The sequence below is a fragment of the Chrysochloris asiatica genome, unplaced genomic scaffold, assembly GCF_000296735.1.
Source record: "Chrysochloris asiatica unplaced genomic scaffold, ChrAsi1.0 scaffold00011, whole genome shotgun sequence".
In the NCBI taxonomy this organism is placed as follows: domain Eukaryota; kingdom Metazoa; phylum Chordata; class Mammalia; order Afrosoricida; family Chrysochloridae; genus Chrysochloris; species Chrysochloris asiatica.
In genome coordinates, this window is record NW_006408529.1 from 14,630,604 (window position 1) to 14,653,929 (window position 23,326).

Sequence of the window (23,326 nt, forward strand, 5' to 3'; positions counted from 1 at the left end):
TTTGGCTAGCAGTCCAGTACTGATTTTACAGTGCCACACCAGGACTCTAGAATATATTGAGATTAATGGTGCATTGAGAAACAATAGCTTCACATTTTGATTTTATAAAGGTTGCTGTGATTTTGAAGCAATACTTTCTGACTTCCCCTCACATATTATTAATTAGTGAGTTCCCTTGTATCACAAGGTGTTCTTAGATTCTGGATTCAAATCAATCTTTTAGGTTACTCTTTGAAGGTTCAGATATGTTATCGCTTGTGTTTATAAATTCGTATTTGTTTTTAACTCATATTAGCCTCTTATTCACTGACTTTTAGTATTCAGTTCCTCTCTGATCTGTTATTTCCTTCAATCTATTGTCAGAGTGGACTTTTGAATGTCTGAGGGAGGCAAAGATTGTTTGCAGACAGATCTTTAATTAATTATTGGTCAGTGTGCTAGAGCTAGGAGTCCTGGTGTGGCGCTGTGAGTTAATGCGCCAGATTGCAAAGCCATTTGAACTGCAAAGTCGGAAATTCAAGCTCAACAACTGCTCTTTGGAAACCCTAGGCAGGGTTGCTATGGGTTGCAACTGACTCAGTGGCCCTGTATAGAGTTTCCAAGGAGCAGCTGGTGGGTTTGAACTGCCAGCAACAACAATATGCTAGAGCTAATAGTGGTTACGAATCGGGCTGCGAACCTTAAGGTCAGCGGTTCGAAACTACCAGCCGCTCCGCGGGAGAAAGATGAGGCTTTCTACTCCCATAAGGATTTACACCCTCGGAAACCCTGTACAGGGTCGCTATGGGTCGGAACCGACTCGACGGCACTTAACAACAACAACAACAAGGGCCTCTGATAATGTAGTGGTTATGAGTCGGGCTGCTAACCTCAAGGTCAGCACAGCAGTATAAAACTACAAGCTGTTCCATGGGAGAAACATGAGGCTTTCTACTCCTGTAAAGATTTGGAAACTCTATACTGGGTTGTTATGAGTTGGAACTGACTCCACAACACATAACCACCACCACCATGCTAGAATTACAAATTCAAAAAACATTTTTTCCCTAAGTTTTTAAATTCATTAATCTATGTATAAATCTGTTATTTTAAAAATAATAAAAGAAAGCCATAACTCTCAGGGTTCTTTTGACTGATGTTTGCTTAACTCACGTTGAAGTCTAATTAATGCTACTCAATGATTAGCCCTATTTAGAAACCCAGTGACACTTAAATTACTTTTATAAATTTTGCATATTTAATTTTTTTAAAGCATTTAATATGTGTGACTTGGAAAGTTTCAAACCAAACTTCCCAGTTTTCCTTAGTTATCAAATACAAGCCAGGCACTGGCAATACAACTATGAACAAACAGAACAATAAGTAACAATGAACAAACCAGAAAACTTCCTGTTTTTCTCTGGAGCTTACATTCTTGTAATTCTTAAATTCATTCAAGGGTTGTAAATCTAAGAAACTGAAGTTTTTAATGGGGAGCGTATGGCTCTGTAGGCTAAACACTGGATTGCTAACCACAAGGTTGGAAGTTCGAGTCCACAAGCTGCTCTGTTGGAGAAAGATGAGGATTTACAGCCTCAGAAACCCTATGCAGGGTGGCTATGAGTAGGAATCAATTGGACAACAGTTAACAACAGTTTAAAATTAAAAAAATTTCAAGTCAAAATTCATATACCTTTCAATTACAGGTGTGAATTAGAATCACAAAACAAATGTGTGTGTAGTTAGGGTTTATAATCTGTCTACTATGTAACTAAAGGAGCTCTGGTAGTGTAGTGGTTACAAATCAGGCTGTGAACTGCAAGGTCAGCAGTTCGAAACTACTAGCTGTTCTGCAGGAGAAAGATGAGGCTTTCTGCTCCTGTAAAGATTTATAGCCGCGGAAATCCTGTTCAGGTTCGCTATGGGTCAGAACCGACTCGATGGCACTTAACAACAACAACAACTATGTAACTAACCAAGTGCTGCACAACTTATTCTTAAACCAGATACAAAAACGCTAATGCTGTAAAATGGATTTGCTGTTTCATTTCTTTATTTAATTCTGAACTTTCTTAGGATGGAAACCCTGAGTTATACAAGTGAGGCTACTTAGTAGATGGATGGTTCATGACCCAGTTACATGATTGTCTATGGTAAGCTAGGACTAGAGACTGAGGGGCTGCATATGACCAGAGCAGTTCTTTTCATAGCAAAGATGACACAGTCTAGTTTTAGCAGTTGCTACAATAAGAGGGGATTTAATTTATATTCTCTTCAGATGGGATTGACTTTGCAATGTGCTATTTGCTAAAACCAAGTTTTACCATCATGACCTCATTCAACATTGTCATCGGATTTGGATGGACAAACTACTTACCTGCTGCCTCTCTTGGATGGCGCCAATGGTTCAGCACTCATCTACTAGCTGAAAGGTTAGTGGTTCAAACCCACCCAAAGGCACCTTGGAAGACAGGCCTGCAGATCTGATTTTAAATATCACAGCCTTGAAAATTCTATGAAGCAGTTCTACTTTGCACACATGGGGTCACTGGGAGCCAGAACTGACTCTATGGCAACTGCTTTAGTTAACCTAACCTAATTCCTGCCTGATTCTTATGGCCAGGTTATTTGTCCATGACTCCAAGAGCATTCAGATCAGATAGCCATTAGATCATATCACTCCCCTGCACAGCTAGCATTTAGAGGTGGCTAAGAGGAGCTGTAGCTCTCTTCCCAAAATAGCCACCTACCCCATTCTTTCCTATCAACAATGAATATTTTCTCACTTTTAAGTCAAGTGATATTCAAGCTTTTCAAATTTCTGGGTGCTTCTTTATTTTAAGATGATTCCTTCTTCTAAGTCATTTTGTGTAGAAATTCTAAAACTGCCACTTGTTTTTCGCTAAACCCATCAGTGGTTTCCATAGAATATAATAATCATTGCACTTAGAATAGAATGTAGGCCTTAATGTGGCCTATGAGTTCTTACACGATCTGGCTCTCTCCTTTCTTCAGGACCTCATCATATGCCTCTCTCCTCCTTATTAAGCTCCAATTCTAGCCACACTAGCCTTCTTTGACTTCTTCCAACAGATGCCAAGAGACTCTTTCGTACCTCAGGGCCTTTGCACTCCTACTCTCCAAACAGGATTTTCTTTTCATCGGTGGCTCCTCCTTCCGTAGGCCTCTGCTAACTGTCCTTGCCTATGAAGAAAAAAGGTTATTTTTCTTCATATTATTTAACATAATTTGTGCACTTCTTTCCTTATTGCTCTTCTGATTCCTAGACCATCAGCTGCATGAAGACAGACAGACACCAGGTGTGGTGCTTTCTTTACCTGGCATTTAACACAGTGCTGGCATATACTTGACCATCCAATAATTATTTATTGAATGACTGAATATCATAGTTACCACAGTATTCACCATTTGGCTTAAATCATAACTATTACAGTCATTCATATATTTACTTTTGGCTCATGGGAGGTGCTGAGTAATTATTTATTGAATTGAGATAACTAAAAGTGAATATCTCATGTATTAATTAATACAGTAATTTTCACTGCCTTTGTGTTCCTTTACACATTTAGCCTTCTATGGTTTCTAAAGCTATAGTCTATCTTTAGCAGCAGTGTTTAAGAAGACATTTTAGCAAAATGCACCCTTTTGGGAACTATTCTTTCCTAACATTTAAAAAATGTCACCGTACATTAGCCAATAAGTTTATATTTAATGATATGTCTTGATTAGTATACATATAAATCCAGTCAGGAGTTAATGATTATTGTTATTTATTTATCTCTGGTATCCAAGAGATAGGTACACTGGCCCCACGTTACTGAGGGCAGTCAAGATTTTGAATGAGTCCTAGATTCTGTCTGTGGCTGAAAAAATCATCCTGGCCTGGTTCTTCAAGAACCTTGCTACCCCTCAAGGATTCAAATACATCCGGATAACGCTAGAACTTCCGGAATTTTAACCATTTAGAACTCGCTTTACTTTGCACTATCAGCCCGATACATGAGCATCTCTCCATCAAGATTGTGTCCCTATCTGCATATTGGCATCTGTGAATATGAAACAGAATAAAATTTCTTTTGAAGATTGCATTGTCACAGAGTGGGAAGAAAATCTCAGAATTATCAAAGAAAATAGAGAAAATCAGATTTATTGTGCCGTTGATATTTATAGCCCAAAGCATTTTTTTTTTTTGAAACCTAAATGGGAAGATGGGGTTTAAAAAAACAAAAAAACAAACAACAAAAAACACCAAGCAGCGTCGTGGGGGTCAACAGCAATATGGTGATTCGCCCTTAACTCGGCGTGACCTCCGAGTCGGGGGCCTGTGCCTGGCCCAGCGCCCCAGCCCCAGCGACTCGTCGCCCCCTCCTCACCTCCCACGCGGTGCGCATTGTTGTCCTTTAGCGTTTGGTCATTGGGCTAGAAAGAGCTGTGTAGAGGGGCTGTGGACCTGAATGCAGTTTAAGCGACGAGTAGTGACTTACACTGGGGATGGAGGGGGCGAGAGGAAGAGCTGGAGGCCACTTGCACTGCGTTTTCCAGGCGACGTGGACCAGGTGCCCTGGGGTTTGCGGTTGTCGGCGGAGCTCTCGGTGGCGCCCCCTCCCTCTGGCTCTAGCTTACTTCGGGGTTGGCGCAGGTGGGCAAAGCAGGGCAAGGCAGATCTCCAGTGATCGCAGAAGGTGTTCTCTCCCTCTCTCCGAGGGGGAGGGACCATCCAAAAATATGTAAATATACAAGCGCTGACTTCAGGCTGTGGCTCCAGCCCAGGTCCCAGAGCAGCCGCAGGGTGTTTCTCAGGAAAATGAGAAGACTGACAGGATCCGTGCTCTCACTTAAGGCAGCTTCGTGATTAGCCTGAATCTGGGCGACTGCCCTGCTTCCTGCCCTTCAGTAGCCATTCTTCGCGCTCGCGGGTGTCGACTTGGAAGGCTGGGCATCCTTGGCAGCCATGGCTCCTGACGCCGCGGCGGCCAGTAGGTAGGAGCTTACAGATGTGGGGGGCAGAGGCGTGCCGGCACACACACACACACACACACACACACGCACAGCCCCCGGAGCTTCGGCTGAAGAAGAAGGAAATTTGACTAGGCGCTGCAGTGACGAGGGCGCTTCCTGGATTCCGCGGAACCGACTGCCGCAGCTGCTGTCTGCTGAGCCTGCTCCGCTCCTCGTGCACTCGCGCCCCCCCATTTGAGCCTCTGTAATGAAGACTGCCTCCCAAGGACTGCAGGGGAGGCAGAGGCAGCCTGCGCCGGAGACTGCGGGCCGCGCGGCTGATAGGCCCAGGGGGACACAACTTGTACACTGTCATCCCAAAGCCTCTCGCTAAGCAACCTGCTGCGGTGGAGGGTCTGCCGCCACCTTTCCGGCTTCCCGGACGCACATCCCGGGTCCACCCTGGAGGCCTCGGCCTCCTCATTTGTTTGGGTCTTTTGTGCCGTGGCTCACAGTTGGCTAAGCACTCCTGCGCTGAATCGGGCCATTGTCTGCGCTCCCATTGCTTTCACGCTGCAAGTCTCCGCGCCCCCACCCCGCCGGCCCCCTCCCCGCCTCCTCCTGGCCGGGGAGCCTCCTAACGTGCCTTTCCCCCCCAGGAATCTGGAAGCTATAAGCCGGCAGGATTGCAAATGAAGTGTAATGCATTGTGGGACGTGTGTAAAATCGGAGCCTTCGCCGTGGGGGTGTGGGGGGGCGTGGGGAGGGCCGGACTCGCTGCTGGCGGTGTAGACGCCGACGAGGAGGGGCTGGGAAAATGTGCGCAGAGTCCGCCCGGGTCGTGCCCGCCGTAGACGGATGAAGCAGCGCGCTGCGCCCCGGCGCTGAGGCCCCGAAGATCGGGGCAGCAGGTAGCCATCCCCACCATGAAGAAGACCCGGAGCACAACCTTGCGGCGAGCCTGGCCTAGCTCGGATTTCTCGGACCGGGCCTCGGACCGCATGAGGTCCCGCAGCGAGAAGGACTACCGCCTGCACAAGCGCTTTCCCGCGGCCTTCGCGCCGCAGGCTTCGCGGGGTTACATGACATCAGGTTGGTAACCGCGTTTCTGCCTCTGGGCCGGGTCCGCGGGGCGTTCTTGGTGCGGCGCTGCTGGGGGCCTTAGATGGGAGGATTGGCGGTTGATGGATGTGCTAAGTTATGGGTAAAGCAGGAAAAAATTAGCTCACATCCACCATTTTGTACCTCCGCAAGATCCACAGCAGGCCCTCTCAATATGGGGTTTGAGAGCTATTAGTTAGGTAAAATCTGGGAGGGGGATGAGCCGGACGTTTTGGCTGCAAGAAAATAAATGACTGCAAACCCCAGCGCAGCAGCCTCTCTGAGCTTTGTGGAAGAGCCTGCGCCCACTGTTGCCTGCGGTACCAGGCTTGCTTGCTCCTGCATTGTGGCCAGTTATCTTCGTGGGTATTTAAAGAGCTCCCCCGTCCCCCTTTTTTTTTTGAAAGGGAACAGGTTCCATGCACAGTTGTTTGAGTCGGGGAAGAGCTCTGCATACGTCTCAGGCTGGTCTTCCGTGCACGCAGAGAACTATGTTGGTGTTCATTGAATGCGTTCTGTTGGGTAATGGTGTGTATGCGGATTGAATGCTCACATGATTCGGTGTGGATTTAACATATGTTGCTTTGAGTTAGATTGTATGGACAGAATGGAGGCTGCATCATGTGTTTGCATGTCTGGCAGAAAAGGGCAAAGAGAACAGTAAATGAAAGGCAAGGCTTAAAAAAGATTTCATCTTAGATGCAGTACTGTTGAAATCATTTTGGATGGAGCCAATTCCCTTTGGAAATACAATAGAATAGCTTTGGTGTGTGATTTGGAAACCCCGAGATTAAAATACTTGAGGAAATGCTGAAGAAGGAAAATCCTGAAAAATTTCTCCATTTTTTCCCCTCCTTACTTACTGCTAACCACTCGTACGGAATGATGTGTAAGACATCAGTTTTTTGTTTATTTGCTTCTCATTCTGAAAGAATTGGTTTTCTCTTAAACACAGTGTAATAGAAGAACTGAGATTATATTTTAAACCACACATTACACCAAATCATTCTAAGCCCTGTCTTAACTGGGAAGATTGCATTAAACTTGTGGTTGGTATTTATAGTCTATCTCTATTATCTTTCTCCTAAAACAGCAATTCCTCTGAACTGGGGTCAATATCTCATGCTTTAAAAATGTCTTGTGACCACATTTCCATGAATATAAACCCTAAAGAAAATAACCTTTTTTTTTTTTTTTTTTTAAATGGCACAATCTGGCGACATAAGGATGTTGTACTATTTTGGCAATAAGATCCCCTTGATTTTCTCTTTCATGAAAAGCCAGATTTGTAAAGGACATGACAACTACAGTTTATACTTTAGTAATGTAAGTCAGTCACTACTGTGGTTGCTATAGTCTTCAGACTTGTGACAGTAAATTTGGAAATACACCTAAATCCAAATCTAACCTCAAAACACATAATCTGCATAAACCCATACTGAGTGTTCAGATAATCTTAGGTTTATATTTGTTGTTGTTATGTGCCGTGGAGTCAGTTCCGACTCACAGCGACCCTGCATAGGGTTTCCGAGGCTGTAAATCTTTACAGGAGCAGAAAGCCTAATCTTTTTCCCATAGAACAGCTGGTAGTTTCGAACTGCTGACCTTGTGGCTCGCAGCCCGATTTGTAACCACTATGCCCCCCTATTTCTTTTTTGGGGGGCAGAGGGGAAAGGCTGACTCCAGGTGAAGCCATCAAGTGAGTAGATACCATAATTTCTTCAACAAATCTGCAAGTCTCTTTAATAATATCAGGGACATTCCCATGGAGTTTTGTTTTAGTTTTTAACCTATTTTGGCATTCTTTCATAATGATCACATTAGCAATCTTTGCAAAAGAACTTCTCAGTTCTGGCCATTGCTACAGGCATCTTGAAGACTTGGGGTAGAAGTTCTTGATTTTATTTGATTCCATTGTCTTATTTCATTTCCTGAACCTGAAATGGTAAGATGGTCTTATGGTGATCATGACGAAAAACCTGCTTCAGATTGGTGGTTTTCTGTGAAGAGTCAGTGTTAAGTTCCTGCTGAGAAACAGAAAACCAAAAAGGGAGAAGAAGAGCTGTGTCATTCATTCAGCATTTTATGGAGTGTCTCCTAAAAGGAAAGTGCTTCCTAGATTCTTGAGGTAATACAGGATTGGATAAAACGTGACTTTTACTCTGGGAAGGCAGACTATTATTATTTATTCTTTATTTTAAATGTCAACCATTACATGCAATTAAAAGCAGGTGTTGGTGTTAACCAAAGGAAACAGTAAATATTAAGGATAATCACCTACAGTGAACGTGGGGGAAGTAGGTGTAGTCTTTCTCATATGTCACTTTGGGGAGTATCTTACCTATATCCTTTCCAAATATGACTCTTTTCAAAATATGGGTGTTAGTAGGAATAGATGGTATACTGAAGCACTTTGAGATCATTTTAAGGAAGTAATTACCCTCTTATGAAATGTAAAGGAAATACATTCATATCAAAGTTAGAGATTTTGGTTACAATTAGAGTCTTAGTCACATAAAATGAAATAAAGAAGCAGCTTAGAAATACATGAGGCTTTTCCTATGCTTTCTTTCTGTTTGTCCAATTGTTTGGCTTACTAATTACTAGCATTATCATACTTCTTTTTCAGTAGAAAGAGTTTTTTTTTTGGTTGTTGTGTTTGCGTGTAAATTACTTGAGTTCATAGGACAAGATTGTTTTTCAGCGACTACTAAATAACCTAAATAACTTCTGTTATTTTTAGATATCCCCTCAACAAATATTTCTAAAAATTAGGAAAAAAACTTTCCTTTAAACTTAAATATATGCTAATAATGGCCATTTTGCTCTAGCATGCTTTTCACGCAGTAGGTGTTTCAAATGTAGCTCCATTTATTAAAACAAAATTGTAGGCTTTCCATAATAACTTCCTAATGAGACAGCACCATTTCAAATAGTCTTTACTCCACTGATAAATAATTGCCAGTTTACAAATTGATTTATAGCAATAGGCTTGACATTTAGCCTTGGCTTTTTCATATACCTTTAGGATAAACTCCATTTAAGCTCCAGAGGTTAGAATAGGTCCATATAAAAACCAAAGAGGTTTCCTCAAAGGGGCAGTTAGATAGAGATTTAGGAAACTTTGTATCTTGAAGACCATGTATATGAGTGTGTAATCTACTCATCCATGCCACACAATCTAAAGTAGTCCTATGCATTCACAGGCCTCCTAGCAACCAGCATGTTCACAGGCCATGAGATGAGTTCATTGTTCATCTTGAATATTAATTTTTCAGTGGTAGTTTCTGGACAGAAATGGGGAAACCTTGTCTTTTGTTCAAATCAAGATGACTAGTAAAATGTGCATGGTATTATCTGAAGGAAAAAAGAATCGGACTAAATGGGTGTGGGATTATTCTTCCACATTTGCTAACACTAGAAATTCTGATATTAAACTCCTTGTGGCTTTGCTACATCAACTAGAGATAAAAGTAAAACTTCCTACAAAGAGGGAACTATCTATACTGTGTATTGCTTTATCAAGAAAATCATGATCGCCTATCTTGGTGAAATGATTTTCAGGCCCGAGACCTTTTGTTGATGAAGCTGTTATAATCGTCTCTGCTATAGATAGAACTGCGTGAACTGGGATCTCTCACCCAAATGATGCTGGCGGTGATGCTAGTGACGGCGGTGGTGGCTGTGGTGATGGTGGCTGTGTGCTTTGGAGTCAATTCTGACTCATAGTGACCTTGTATAGGGTTTCTGAGGCTGTAAATCTTTACAGGAGCAGTAAGTCTTATTTTCACCAAGAGTGCCTCGTGGAATCCAACTAACATCCCACTACGCTACCAGGAAGGAGCCCTGATAGTGTAGTAGATTATGAGTTGGGCAACACCACCACCAGCACACTACCAGAGCTCCTTCAAATTATGCTAGTAATTTTTAATTTCCTTAACTTGAAGTTTTGGGCAGTTAAGATTGAAAAGTAATGTTTCCATTATAAAGGTCCTATAGAGCATGTTCATGAAAGACTCTGCTTAGGAATGAGACACACTGAACCTAGTGTACATTTTAAGTTGTTGTTGTTAAATGCTGTTGAGTCAGTTCATAGGATTTCCAAGGAGCAGCTGGTGAGCTTGAACCACAGACTTTACGGTTCAAACAGACCTAGTCCAGCGCATTAACTTGTAGCGCCACACCAGGACTTAACATTTTAGTTTACTATTTGTTATTTTAAAGAAACTCTTTAAAGCTTATGTTGTTTGTTGTTAAGTGCTGTGGAGTCGGTTCCGACCCATAGCGACCCTGAACAGAAAGGTTTCCGAGGCTGTAAATCTTTATGGGAGCAGAAAGCCTCATCTTTCTCCCACAGAGCAGCTGGTACTTTCGAACTCCTGACCTTGTGGTTCACAGTCCAGTTCGTAACCACTATGCTACCAGAGCTCCTTTTAAAGCATATAGTAGACTTAAAAAAAAAAAAAAAAAGATTATGGATATAACAGACTCAAAAAGTAAAAATAAAGCAAAGCCCCACACTGACATCTCAAGAAAATTTAAATGGTTCCTTGTCTAATTCAAATTAATATAATCAGCTAAGAGAAATTGCCAGCATGCCACCTTGATTAGTTTATTAGTTTTCACTTAATGAAAACGAATTCTGGGACATGCTTGACTCTGCGTTCCAGTTCCTTATTTCTGTTATTTTAAGAGACAGAGTTTTCTGGGAGTGGAAGATGGACAATCTGGGTTCTAATCTGGGCCTGCCACAAACCAGCTGTGTCCCTGGTGAGTAACATGACCTCACTCCCATCTGTAATGAGTCCTCCAGTTCCATGCTTCCGTTACAGAACTGGGCTCATCTTTGGCTCTGTAATGAGCAAGTGCCAGATTTCTGAACATTTACACATAAATCGTTAAAAAACTAAACAAAACAACCCTTTGCTCCATTCCTACGTACTGGAGTCATGTGCTTCCATAGATGGGAATCATGTTCATTTTGCAGTGGAATCCTATTTCCCAGCAACCTCAAACATCATGTCAAATGCCTGCATCTTAGCCTTTGCCCTAGTAACCAGAGTAAGGGGATGAAATGATAGATCAAGAGTTGGCAAATTATAATCATATGCAAGTTTTAATAAACAGCATCCTGTCACCTCCTTTTCCCTCATTGCTGTGATCCATTTTCAGCCTAGCTGCTCCAACTGTGTTTTAATTTGAAACTGCCTATGTTGACTCCTTTCATCAGGCAAGTGGAAGTGAGGAATATTACACTTGGTGGTGAATGACTTTATTCTTTATTTCCCAGGAGAACATGAATGTGGTAACAAAAGGTCACGTCTCTTGATATTTCAATATCGTTTACACACTTGTGAAAATTTTTATTTGGGAAAAAAAGGAATATGAATATATTGCATGTAAACCTTAACATTTTTAACACATTAGAACAATTCTAGCTTCCAATTTCTTATGCCGCTGAGATTTAAGACAATTCAGACAATGGTATGTTTTTTGATACAAAATTATAAGCTGAATGTAGATACAGGTATATCCCAAGTAGCAATATTTGGATAGACCCTTGTTGATTGGATAATACGCAAACTTTTGAATTTGTTGTTGTTAAGTGCTGTCGAGTTGCTTCTGACACATAGCGACCCTGTGTAGGGTTTCTGAGGACAGCTGATGAGTTTGAACCACCAACCTTGAGGTTCAAACGACTTTGCAGTTCAGCTCATTAACCCACAGTGCCATACCATGGGCAGGCTTTTATAGATTCATCACAGAGACTGTGTGGTACTTAATATACAAGGTATAAATTAGAGGTTCTTATAATCTTTGAGAAAATAGAATATAGTCAGCACTAAACTGCTAACTACAAGCTCGGCAGTTCAAACCCACTAGCTCCTCCTTGGAAACCCTGTACAGGGTTGCTATGCATCAGAACCAACTCCATGGCACTTAACATAGTAACAGAATGAAGAAATATCATAGGTAATTTTTTAAGTGGCTAATAAACTCTTCCGTACGTTGTTAACCCCCAGACTCTTTTTATTTGACATTGGAATGTACAACCAATTGGTCAAACATTCTGCTGGTTATTGTTGTTGTGTGTCTTTGAGTTATTTCCAACTTACATAAAACCTATGTGACAGAGTATGGTATTATAGGGTAAGCACTGGACTGCTATCCTCAAGGCTGGCGCTTCAAATCCACCAGCCACTCCTTGGAAACCCTATACAGGGTCTGTATGAGTCAGAACCAAATTGATTTAACACAACAACATATGAGAGAGTTTAACCACGCCTGGGTTTACCACCCCCACCCCCTACCCCACACCCAGGGTTTCCTATGCTGCAGTCTTACAGGAGCCGATTGCTAGATCTTTTCTCAAGAGGAGACGCTGGTAGTTTCAAACCAACCTTACTGTTTGCAGCCAAGCGCTTAGCCGTTGCACCACCAGGCTTGTAAAATCGACCCCTTCCTTTTCATGCCTGTTTACTTTATCTTCTGCTGTTCTTTACAGTCTCTTCCAAATTAAGCTCTCTTCCAATCCAGTCCTTCCTTCAGATTTTTTTTTTTTCTTGAAGCAAACTCTTCATGTTGCTTCTCTTTTCAAAGCTTCTCTGTTTATAGATGAAGGCCTAGATCAAAGTTCTTTACGGCATTTCTCCTCTATACTTTTTCTACAACTTCTTAAGTTCCCTTTCCTACCACCCTTTATTCCAGGCCTTGTGTACTTTCTACCCTCAGCAATAATTTGTTATTATTTTATACCTTTTGCAATTCATATTATACTGTTTAGAATGTACTTTCTATGATGATCAGTCTGATAGAACTCTGTTTAACCTTCCAGAACAGCTCATATTCCCCATCTCTTTCAGTCTTCCCCCAGATGCTTTCTGCAGTGAGTCACTCCTATGATATTTGCTTTGTGCATGTGTTCCAGTAACATAGTCACATTGTATCATGTCACGTACTTACCTGTGTGCCTTCTATACTAGACACTGAGCTTTTCAATCACAGTACCTGTGTTATTCACCTCTCCATTTTTCCAGCAGCCTTAGAGCGTGGGACACATCAGGGACTCAGTAAATGGTCACTGGACAAATGACTAAAGAATGACTTCCTTTCAAAAGCTAAATGAGGAGAGGTTTTTGAACTCCTAACATGAGTTATCCTTTTACAACTGTAGAAGTTATATATAAACAAAGCAAAACATATGATCTTATTCTTCAAGGGTCTACTGTTGTGATTGGTAGACAGATTCAGTGGGCAAGGATTCAACTATTAGAATCCTTTAGTAATGCCTTACAAGAATATTAGTAAATATCAGGATATAAGCAAACATCAAGTAGGGTGGTTGGTATAAGCAGAATAGGAATTCAGAGAAGGGAAGGGTATAGATTAGAAAAGGCTGCGTGCAGAGAGGACTTGATTGAAGGACTGGGTAGGACTTGAAGAGCCAGAAGATCAGAGGAAGTTTGTGGAAGCAGCCTGAGTCAGGACATGCAGCTGGAAATGAAAATGTGTCCATGAAATTTTCCCTGCTGTCACTTTCGGGTGTAACTAGAGATAATGTCAGCTAGGCCTGGTGAGCTCTTGAAATTTAGGTGGAATTTGGAGTTGACATACTAGATAATAGATTTGTGAGTTTGAGGGAGAAAGATGAAAGGAATCTTTGAGGAAGATGTGTCTATCAGTGATTTGTGGGATAGCTGCAAGAGATGAGAATCTACAGGCCAGAAGGCTAACCAGAGGTGGTTGAGAAGCTGGTGTGGGAATCCAACAGTGAGACCACAAGGATCCCTCATAGACCAGTGCTTCCTGACACCGTGAGATATTAGCACAACACCTGTCACATCTGCTGTATTGTTATTTACTTAATATTTTCTTTAATTTGACTTGCTGTTTTATTTAAATGGATCCTTTAAATTTTCTATTTTTATTTTTCAACGATGTTATATGGGTTTCATTTGGTAATTATATTTTTCAAATTTCCATTGGAACTTAGTCTTTGTTTTAGTACCCCCCCAAAAAAAAATTCAACTAGGTGCCACTTAAAATGAATTCTTGTACCCAGTGGTATTCATGCCACAGAGTGGAAAATTGTCACAAGTCAAGGAAGGATGGAAGTGAGGAGAAAGGGAGAACAAAGGATCTGGCTGTTCTTTGTAACTGTGACAGGACTTAGGAAGCAAAAGAAAATAAAAGGTGAACCAGGGATTTTTGTTAGAAGAATAGAATAAATGACAAGGAAGCTGGGGAGAAATGGAGCAGATGATGAGCTCTATTTTGGACGTATGGGTTGGATTGTCCAAGCAGAGCCATCTTTTAGGCAATTAGAAATATGGAACTGGCATACAATTGAAAAATAAAGGTTATAGGTGCAGGTTGAAGGTCATCCACTTGGCACAGTGGCTTAGAACACGAGAGGAGATGAAGTTTCTGTACTTTACGTTTTACTTCTTCAAAGGCAGCAGCTGATTGAGTTATTTTTACTTCCAGCAGATGGAGGGTCAATTGGAGTCCATTAATTTTGAGTCCTACTTGTCTTTCTAAAATCCTGGATAATTGAGGTTAGGATTGCTCTCTTGCTCCTGAAGGCAATGTGCTTTTTAATTCTTGGATGTGTCTGATTAGTTTTTACATTCATTCAGAAACTGTTGTATTGTTGAGAAAAGGGGTATGCTGTAGATTTCTGTAGTCGGACTTGAGAAAGATGTGCAAGGAGCAGTACACAAGGCTAGACCAGCTATGTAAATAATGTATATTTCAAACATCTGTCATATACCTATTCAGTTGAAAAATTATGGCTTAGGTAGCTCATACACACAGTTAAAAATCCCCATTTATCTTTCTGTGTTAATCTGTGATGGCCCCTCCAGGCCAACTTTTCTGTTTTTTGAAGATAAAAGAGAAATAGTTGGCAGATGCCTCTGGGCATTAGGGGTAGTAGGACATATGTCTGGCTTGATCCTTCTGATGGTCGGTTTCAGAGGAGGAACAGACTTGCTTAGCAATTAGCACCCCCAAATTACCCCCACTGCAAATTCCTATTTAGTTGGTGTCCCTAAAAGAGCCAAAATACCATTTATTGCTTTTGGCATATTTAGCTTTTTCTTTGAAATCACTTCATTATTAGATAAAATGGAATCCTTATAGCAGTTGACGGGCATCGGATAGTTGTCAGTTTTTGACTGCCCAGCAGCCCTTCTGTGTCTGTGTCATTCTCCACTTTAGGAACTTTGGTGGGAGGCAGAGCTTGCATTTCTCTATAGAGAAGCTGAAATTGCCATGTAATTGCATTTCTGTCTTTCCTTCCAGGGCTTGGACAAGTGACCTAGGTTTCACTCATTACATACTCCCTCCCCAATCTGAGTCTCACACTAGTAGGACAAGACATTGGGGACTGTAAGACATATTGCCCGCAGGTGGCAATTGGCAGGGGTTGTGCACAGTGGAGGGTTGGCAGGGTGGCAGTGTAGGTTGTAGCATTTGTGCCTGGTGGAGGCTTCGGTAGAGTCCTGAGGTCTGGCTGCACTGTCCCAAGCCTGGATCTTCAACACTCCCTGAAATCTCACAAGTTACTCAATGTATTTTAGAAAATTCCTTTTCTCAGAGCCTCTGAAACAGTGATTCAGAAGAGAGGTGCAGACCAGTTAATTGGTCTGACTTTACATTGCAGCCCTGTGATCACCAGCTGTGTAACTGTGGATGAGTTAAACAGGACCTCAGTTTCTTCATCCGCAAAACTGGATAAATAACTCTTCCTTGTTGCTGGATGCCATCAAGTAGATTTTCGATTCATGGCGACACCAATGTGACAGAATAGAACTGCCCCATAGGGTTTTCTAGCCTGAGAAGTCTTCATCAGAGTAGATCACCAAGTGTTTCATGGAGCTCCTGGTTGGGTTCAAGCTCCCAACCTTTTGGGTAGCAGCTGAATGATTAAGCACTGTACCACCAGGGTTCCTCAACTACCCATTAAGCTTTTGGATGCATTAAGTAAATTAATATTCATAAAGCACTTAGAGATGAGCTTGGTACATAGGAAACATCATGAGTTCTACTTGTGACTATTACTAAAAAGCCAGAGTTGATTTTTGTTGCATATAACTAAGAACTCCACCTGATACAGACAGAATCAACAATAAGTTGTCACCTCAAAGTATTACATAAAGACTAAGTTGCTTATAAATTAGACAGAGCAGTTAATCTTTTCTTTACAACCATGTTGCATTCATTTTGTAACAATAATGCTTACAGAGCCCATATATCTGTCCCTTTTCAATAGTACTCTTTCCCACCACTTTGCATCTTGATACCTCCTCTGTAGTTGTTAAGTGCTTGTGAGTTGGTTTCAACTCATAAAGACCCTGTATAGTTTTCAAGGAGTGGCTGGTGTATTTCATTACCGCCATACTTGTGGGTAACGGTCCAGTGCTTATCCTATAGTGCCACACCAGGACTCCTGACTGTTTTTCATAAAACTCAGCTCGTGTTGGTTTCTCAGGGAAGCCTCTTTGGGCAGATCCAGTCTGAGTGAGCTGGCCTTTCTTCTGTACTCCCGTAGAAACCCCCATGCATGCCTCTGAAATAAATAGATACATTTTTTGTAATTTTCTTGTTTGATTGTCAGCTGTTTTGAGGATGTGGAGCATGTATTATTTAACTTTGTATAAAAGTGTGTACATTCACCCGGGAGCCATCAAGGCAAGTGGCCGGGTCACCTCAAGGCAAACCCTCTTCCAAGACTTAGACTCAAGTGGAATACACGAGCAGGCATGTGGTCTGACTGGTGACCATGGTGGTCACCGTTAAGGGGCAGTGGGGGAAAAACATCAATGAATCTGTGAGCTAAGTCCGACCATGTTCAATAGATTCCTGTGCACCCGGGTGGAGACCTGGTTGGCCAGCAGTATGGTGAGACCTGGGGACTCCTGGGCCCAGAGACAGTGACATGGTCACAGAAGACTAAAGCAGCAAGTGAATCGTTAGCTGATATGAAGTGATGGGAAATGCACAAGAACACCCATACTTGCAGATAGTACCCACTTGACCTGGCTTCAACGGCTGGATGATCAGAACTCAACTAGAAGAAGAAGGAAGAGGAAAAAAAGAGTAATCCACTACAATTTGATGAACTTGACCTATATTTATGGAAGAAGTAGCTCACAAGAGGGAACAGATCTTTACAGCAAGGATCATTCCCAACCCCTCGGTACACAGGGTTGACAGGGATGGACAATTTAGACATTGGCTACTCAAAAGTGGTGGGGGGCTACAAAGGCAAGAAGTGACTGACTTACAGGTTTTCAAGAGGGAGCCTAGTTACAGAGGGTACGGGGGAAAGTAGAATCTCCACTGAGTGGTTTTCCAAATCTGCCTGGATTGGACTCATGAAAGGAGATGGGGATAAGACTGTTGTGGTTCAATAGTGAATAATTGCTATCAGGACTGACTGTGAGGGTTGGAAATGTAAAGGTAGACCTTTTGTAACAAAAGGACGGAAGTGGTTGATTCTGCAGTCCAGGAGCAAAGGTTTCTAGGACCCTCAAGGGAAAAGAGCAGAGTGCGGGATCCTACCCAGAGAAACAGTGACGCCAGATATGGAGGTAGAGATGATGGCGTGGAGAGATGGAGCTGCCTGGGACTCTGGACTTGTGGAGGGTGAGGGGCTGTGTGCTGGCGGTTGGAGGTCAGGCTTGTGGGTATACCCTTTGGTTGTTTGATGATGCATGGAGGGGATTGTAATAATTGCAATGAAACGAAATATGATAGGATGAACGTAAGGCTAATGTTCTCCCATGTAAACTATCAAATAATTCACGATAAAAACTTAAAAAAAAAAAGTGTATACAAAGTGCCAGGTATACTTGTATGTTGTTGTTAAGTGCCATTGCATCAATTCCAACTCATAGCAACTCTGCATAGAGTTTCCAAGGTGCAGCTGGTAGGTTTGAACTGCCAACCTTGTGACTCAAAGTCCAGTGCTGATCCTACAACGCCTCACCAGGAGTATTGCTGTTGTTGTTAAGTGCCTTTGAGTTGTTTCAGGCCCTTAGTGACACTGTATATAGGGTTTCTAAGGAGCGGCTGGTGAGCTTGAACCACCATCCTTGTGATTCAGGCGGCCCTTGCAGTCTAGTGTATTAACTCACAACACCATACCAGGATCCCCACACCAGAAGTATAGTAGGTGCTTAAATATATAGCTATAGATCTTGATTGTCATGCTAACATTCCTAATAATTTGAGTGAAACTCTGATATTTGTGTTTCACTTCCTTCTTTAAATGGACTCCTAGGTGTCCAGATGGACTGTGGAGTATCAGGAGTTGTGACCTAGTCTCTCTCTGACTGGACAGTGGGAGCAAGTCTGTGTGAGCTGGGCTGATTAGATATACACCAAGCTGTACACACAGGGGTCTTCAAAAAGTTAGTGGAAAAATCTTTCAATTCCATATTCCCACAAACCTTTGAACCCCCTCATATGTAGGTTTCTGTTTTAGGATTTTTTAAATTCCAGCATATATCCTTGGTGAAATTATAGAACAATGTAGCTTCTTTGAACCCACCAAATTTCTAAGATCAAGCATTACTTTAACATCAGAAACTGGAGTTTTTCATTATAGAAGGGCTTCCTGTTAACCTAATGAACTTATTTGAATTTTCATTGTGACTGGTTTCTAAATAAATGAAAGAAGAATTTAGAATCCCTCCTTCCCACTTCTACATGCAATTGTTAGCTATTTATAAAGCAGGCAGATAGTAGACAAGTTGTGGATCAACTTTTAAAAATGCTTTCAAATGGTCTGTTTCACCAGGAAGTAAATAAACCCAGAAGTGGAGTTCTAGTGAGGTTGAAGGTAGTGTCCGATTTTTCACATTTAAAATCATGAATCTGCCATATGATACTGAAATGAGTTTATATAGCAGTAGAAGATTTTGATTGAGAAATTTGAAATTGGAGAGATCCTTGATGTCCTGCCCCGCTTACTGGCAATGTTACCTTGGCAATTTATATGATCAGCCAACCCTCTGTTTTTTTTCATCTGTAAAATGATAATAAAGTAGTTTCTAATTTTAATTGATATGTGGGGTTTAATGAGCACATGAACACAAAATAATTACCACGGTGTAGCGCTGTGGGCTAATGCGTCAGACTGCAAAGTTGTTTGAACTGCATGGTCAGTGGTTCAAGCTCACCAGCTGCTCCTTGGAAACCCTATACAGGGTCGCTATGGGTCGGAATCGACTCGACGGCACTTCACAACAACAACAATCACATAGCAAGCACTTAGTATACGTTTGCTATTATGTTATTATTTCTTTTGAGATGTGAATGGGCAGGGTTGAGTAAATGTTTTATATCTGAAGATACCCCAGGGTTGTTGTTGTTAAGTGTCATTGAGTTGGTTCAGACCATAATGAGTCTAGGATTTCGAAGGAGCACCTGGCGGGTTGGAACTGACAATATGCAGCTAGCAGTCCAGTGCTTATCCTACAGTTCCACACCAGGACTCCAGGGTTACATTAGATTCTTAGCCTAATACTTGGGTCCCATTTAATAAAAAACCAAATATTACATTTTTTAGTAATAATAGTATATGATCTTCTAAAATCCATAAAAGTGTTCATTTGTCTAAGAGGCTCTCTTTTACTTGGATTTCCAGTTTAGGAATAATGGTAGAACATTGCTGTATATTCAGTATTCCTGTGAAATAGAAACCTAAGAGAGTGTGGCTTTCTTTACCAACATCATTAGGCACAGTGTAACCTGAGGTACTTAATTTTGACTTTTCAGCTGACGATGAAGAAAACACAAAAAAAGACTTCTGACCTGTGGGTGCAGTTGTATGTTTGCATATGCAATAAAGATGAGTGTTACACAATTGCAGAGTCCTGGTGTGGATAAGCACTGGACTTCTAGCCACAAGCTTGGCAGTTCAGACTCATCAACTTCTCCCCGGGTACCGTATACAGGGTCACTATGAGCTGGCACTGACTCAGTGGCACTAAACAACAACCATAGAAATTCAGTAGGCAAAAAGCAGGCTAGGAGGCTAAGTAAGAAATCTTGCCAGTCCCCTTTGTGAAAGTGAAGCTCGGTGGCTTCTCTCCTCCAAACCAAGTGATTTCTCCCCCTTTGGTGAGTTTAAAAGGAGTGACAGTCCTGGGAGCTCGGATCAGAGTGGACACAGGGTTGTGTGGGGAGACAGAGAGCATGTTACCACTTGGGCTCCACTTTTCATATATGGAAATATTTAAGCAGCTTTCCTAAGAGCAGATGGTTTGGTAGCAGATCTGTGGCTCTGGGAAGTGCTCCGTAGCTGGGGTTGGAGTAAAGGTTCTTCCATCCTTGGCTGCTTTCCACCCTGCCACCACCTCCCCTCCGCTCACTTTCTAGGCAGACTTGCAGATACAGCCATCCAGGGCCTGGAAGCTCAAAACCTGTCACCTAACCTCCTTAGCAATGTCTCATTTTATCTTTCTTCTTCAGTACTTTGTCGTCCTCCAACTCTTCCTTCCTAAAGAAAAACCTAAAAGGTATTAAGTAGCTTGCTCTGTATGTGTATGGCCTACTAATTCAGCTTCAAAAACATCCTCCAATTATTACTTCACAAATACAGGTGTATCTAGGAGATACTGTAAATTTGGTTCCAGACCACAGCAACAAAGTGAATCTTATAATTTAAGCGAGCCATATGAATTTTTTGATTTTCCAGTACAAATCAAAATTATGTTTACACTATACTATAGTCTATTAAGTGTGCAGTAATATTGTGTAAAAGTTGAATATTGCAAGATTTACCAAAACGTGACACAGAAACAGGAAATGAGCACATGCGGTTATAGAAATGGTGCTGATAGACTTGCTGGATGCCGGGTGACCATAGACCTTCAACTGGTAAAAAATGCAGTATGGGGGAAGTATACCTGTACTGGCTTTTGTCTGTAAAAGCATCATTTTGAGAGAATGCAGACCTTTTTAATTCCCATATATTGTACTCTGTTTGACGTGAGTGATTTAACTATGGGGAAGACTACAAAGAACGTGGAATCCTGGTGTGGCGCTGTGGGATAAAACTCTTCAACCATAAGGTCGGTTTGACCTGCAAGGTCAATGGTTCAGATTCATCAGCTGCTCCTTGGAAACCCTATAGGAGATTACTATGAGTTGGACCTGACTCTACTGCACTTAACGACAATAAAGAACCTGGTACGAAAGGTATGTTGTTGCTGTGGTTAAGTGCTGTTGAGTCATTGCTGACTCATAGTGACCCTGTATGGGGTTTCTGAGAAGCGGCTGGTGGGTTTGAACTGCCAACCTTGTGGTTAGCAGTCCAGTGCTTCTCTTACAGCACCATACCAGAACTCCAAAGGTATAGTAAACAGTAATAGACCATCTTGACCTTGAAGTACAGAGAGCTTTCCACTGTGTGTCCACAGTAGTCCTCTGTGTGAAAGTATTTTCCCTCCAGTGAAGACTGTGGAGTGTTATTAGATTGGGATTAATGCTGTAGGCTGATTATAGCTATGGTTAATGGTTACACAGCATTTTGTGTCAGCCCCCTGGAAGCTTTCTATTAAACTTGGCAGTGGGAAGCCAGGGGTCGAAAGGCCTAGGACATATGTACAGATTTCCTCTTTCCATTGGGAACATGCTTCCTGACAAGATAATACAGTTCTTGTGTGCTCCAGAAATTTAGGGTTTGCAACCCTCACTCTTTTCTCCCATAAGGAAAGGAGCTAATGTTTATTGAGCAAGTACTTAGTACCAGGCACTATATCAGCATTGTCCCTTTTAATCCTCAGAATCCTGTGAAGTCAGCCACTAATTAATATTTCAAATAACACTGATGGCAAAAATGAGATCACATGTACTCTTAATGATGCATGTGTTTTGATTTTCAGTCTGTATGTTAGATGTTCATTCTATACTTACGATGTTCATTCTGACTTAAGATGGGGGTCCAGTCTGACAACTACTCCATCATAAGTTGGTACAGACGTAAGTCGAATAGCTGTTTTTTGAAGTTTTCATTGTTGTTGCCTTTTATGATCAGTATCTTTATAAATCTCATCTTTATTTGTCTTGTATTGCTGGAAACATTACATCTGAGAATGATAACATCAGCAAATTATATGATGCAACATTGTAGTATATGCTACTAATGATTGTTGTCTTTAGGTACCATCGAGTCAGTACTGACTCATAGCGACCTTATGCACAGTAGAACGAAACACTGCCTGATCCTGGGCCAACCTCGCTATTGTTGCCACGCTTGAGTCCATCGATGCTGCCACTTGGCCAATCCATCTCCTTGGGGGTTTAAGATATTTAAAAAAAAAAACAGCAAAAATAGATGGTTGTAAATGCAGTTTGTCGTAACTCAAATACATCATAAGTTGAGATGTATTTTTAAATGCTAGTAAGATAAATTTCTTATTTTTAAGTAAAAATTTTAATGTGTGCTTTTACTAAAGTGTAAGAGTCTCACATGTGAGGCCTGTGTTCTATTAAGAGGACATATTTTAGTGTCCTGCATATTCTAATAAGCCAGACCTTAAATTTGCATTTGTCATTTGAAAATGATCTTTGATCTATCAGTTGAACTTACCCTAGTAATTGCCTTGTGCTTACCCAAAGAGACTATAAACCTTACCAGTTACTGTCAGCTTAACACAGGATGAACCCATGTATGTCAGAGTAGAAATGTGTTCCATAGGGTTTTCATTGTCTGATTTTTCAGAAGAAAATTGCCAGCCCTTTCTTCCAAGCACCTCTAGGTAGACTTGAACCTGTAGTCTTTCCGTTAGCAGCCCAAATGGGTTATTGGCACCTAGGGACTGGAGTCTCCTAAAGTCTCTTAAGGAACTTGAAGGGGAGGGCTACTGACTGGGATACTCAATGGCTACTGTTTTTTACCCTTTGCTTTTCTTATTACCTTAGAGTGGTAGGTTTATGGTTTGTTTGTTTTGGTCCATCTGTGAGCTCAGTAGTCTTTAACTGGCTTAGTGTTATCATGCGATGTCAGTCATGTAATGCACATCGGATTCCTGGAGATGCAGTCGTGAATTGGAGTTGCATAACTTATAGGTCTTAACTTGTTTGGCACAAAGATACCTGGCTACAAAGTGTGAAACTTCAAACGGAAAGAAGTCTTAAACATAAACATAATTTCATATGTAAAATAATTACCTTTCCCACTTTCTCTTATACACTTATTTACATTTTTAGTTATGAGACATTGTTGAAGAAACATTAGTTTTTTTAGGTGCAGTGTAACTTTTGCCATCTG

The 23,326-nt window shown here is 41.6% G+C and overlaps 1 protein-coding gene across 1 annotated transcript in view; it reads left to right on the top strand.

Moving 5' to 3' along the window:
• Window positions 1-4,475: 4,475 nt before the first annotated feature.
• Window positions 4,476-23,326, top strand: part of STOX2 (storkhead box 2) — a 139,288-nt gene continuing 120,437 nt past the window's right edge. The window contains exon 1 of the mRNA XM_006834427.1: window positions 4,476-6,030. Coding sequence (XP_006834490.1) covers window positions 5,865-6,030 — 166 coding nt within the window. The 5' untranslated portion in view covers window positions 4,476-5,864. The remainder of the gene's footprint in view (window positions 6,031-23,326) is intronic.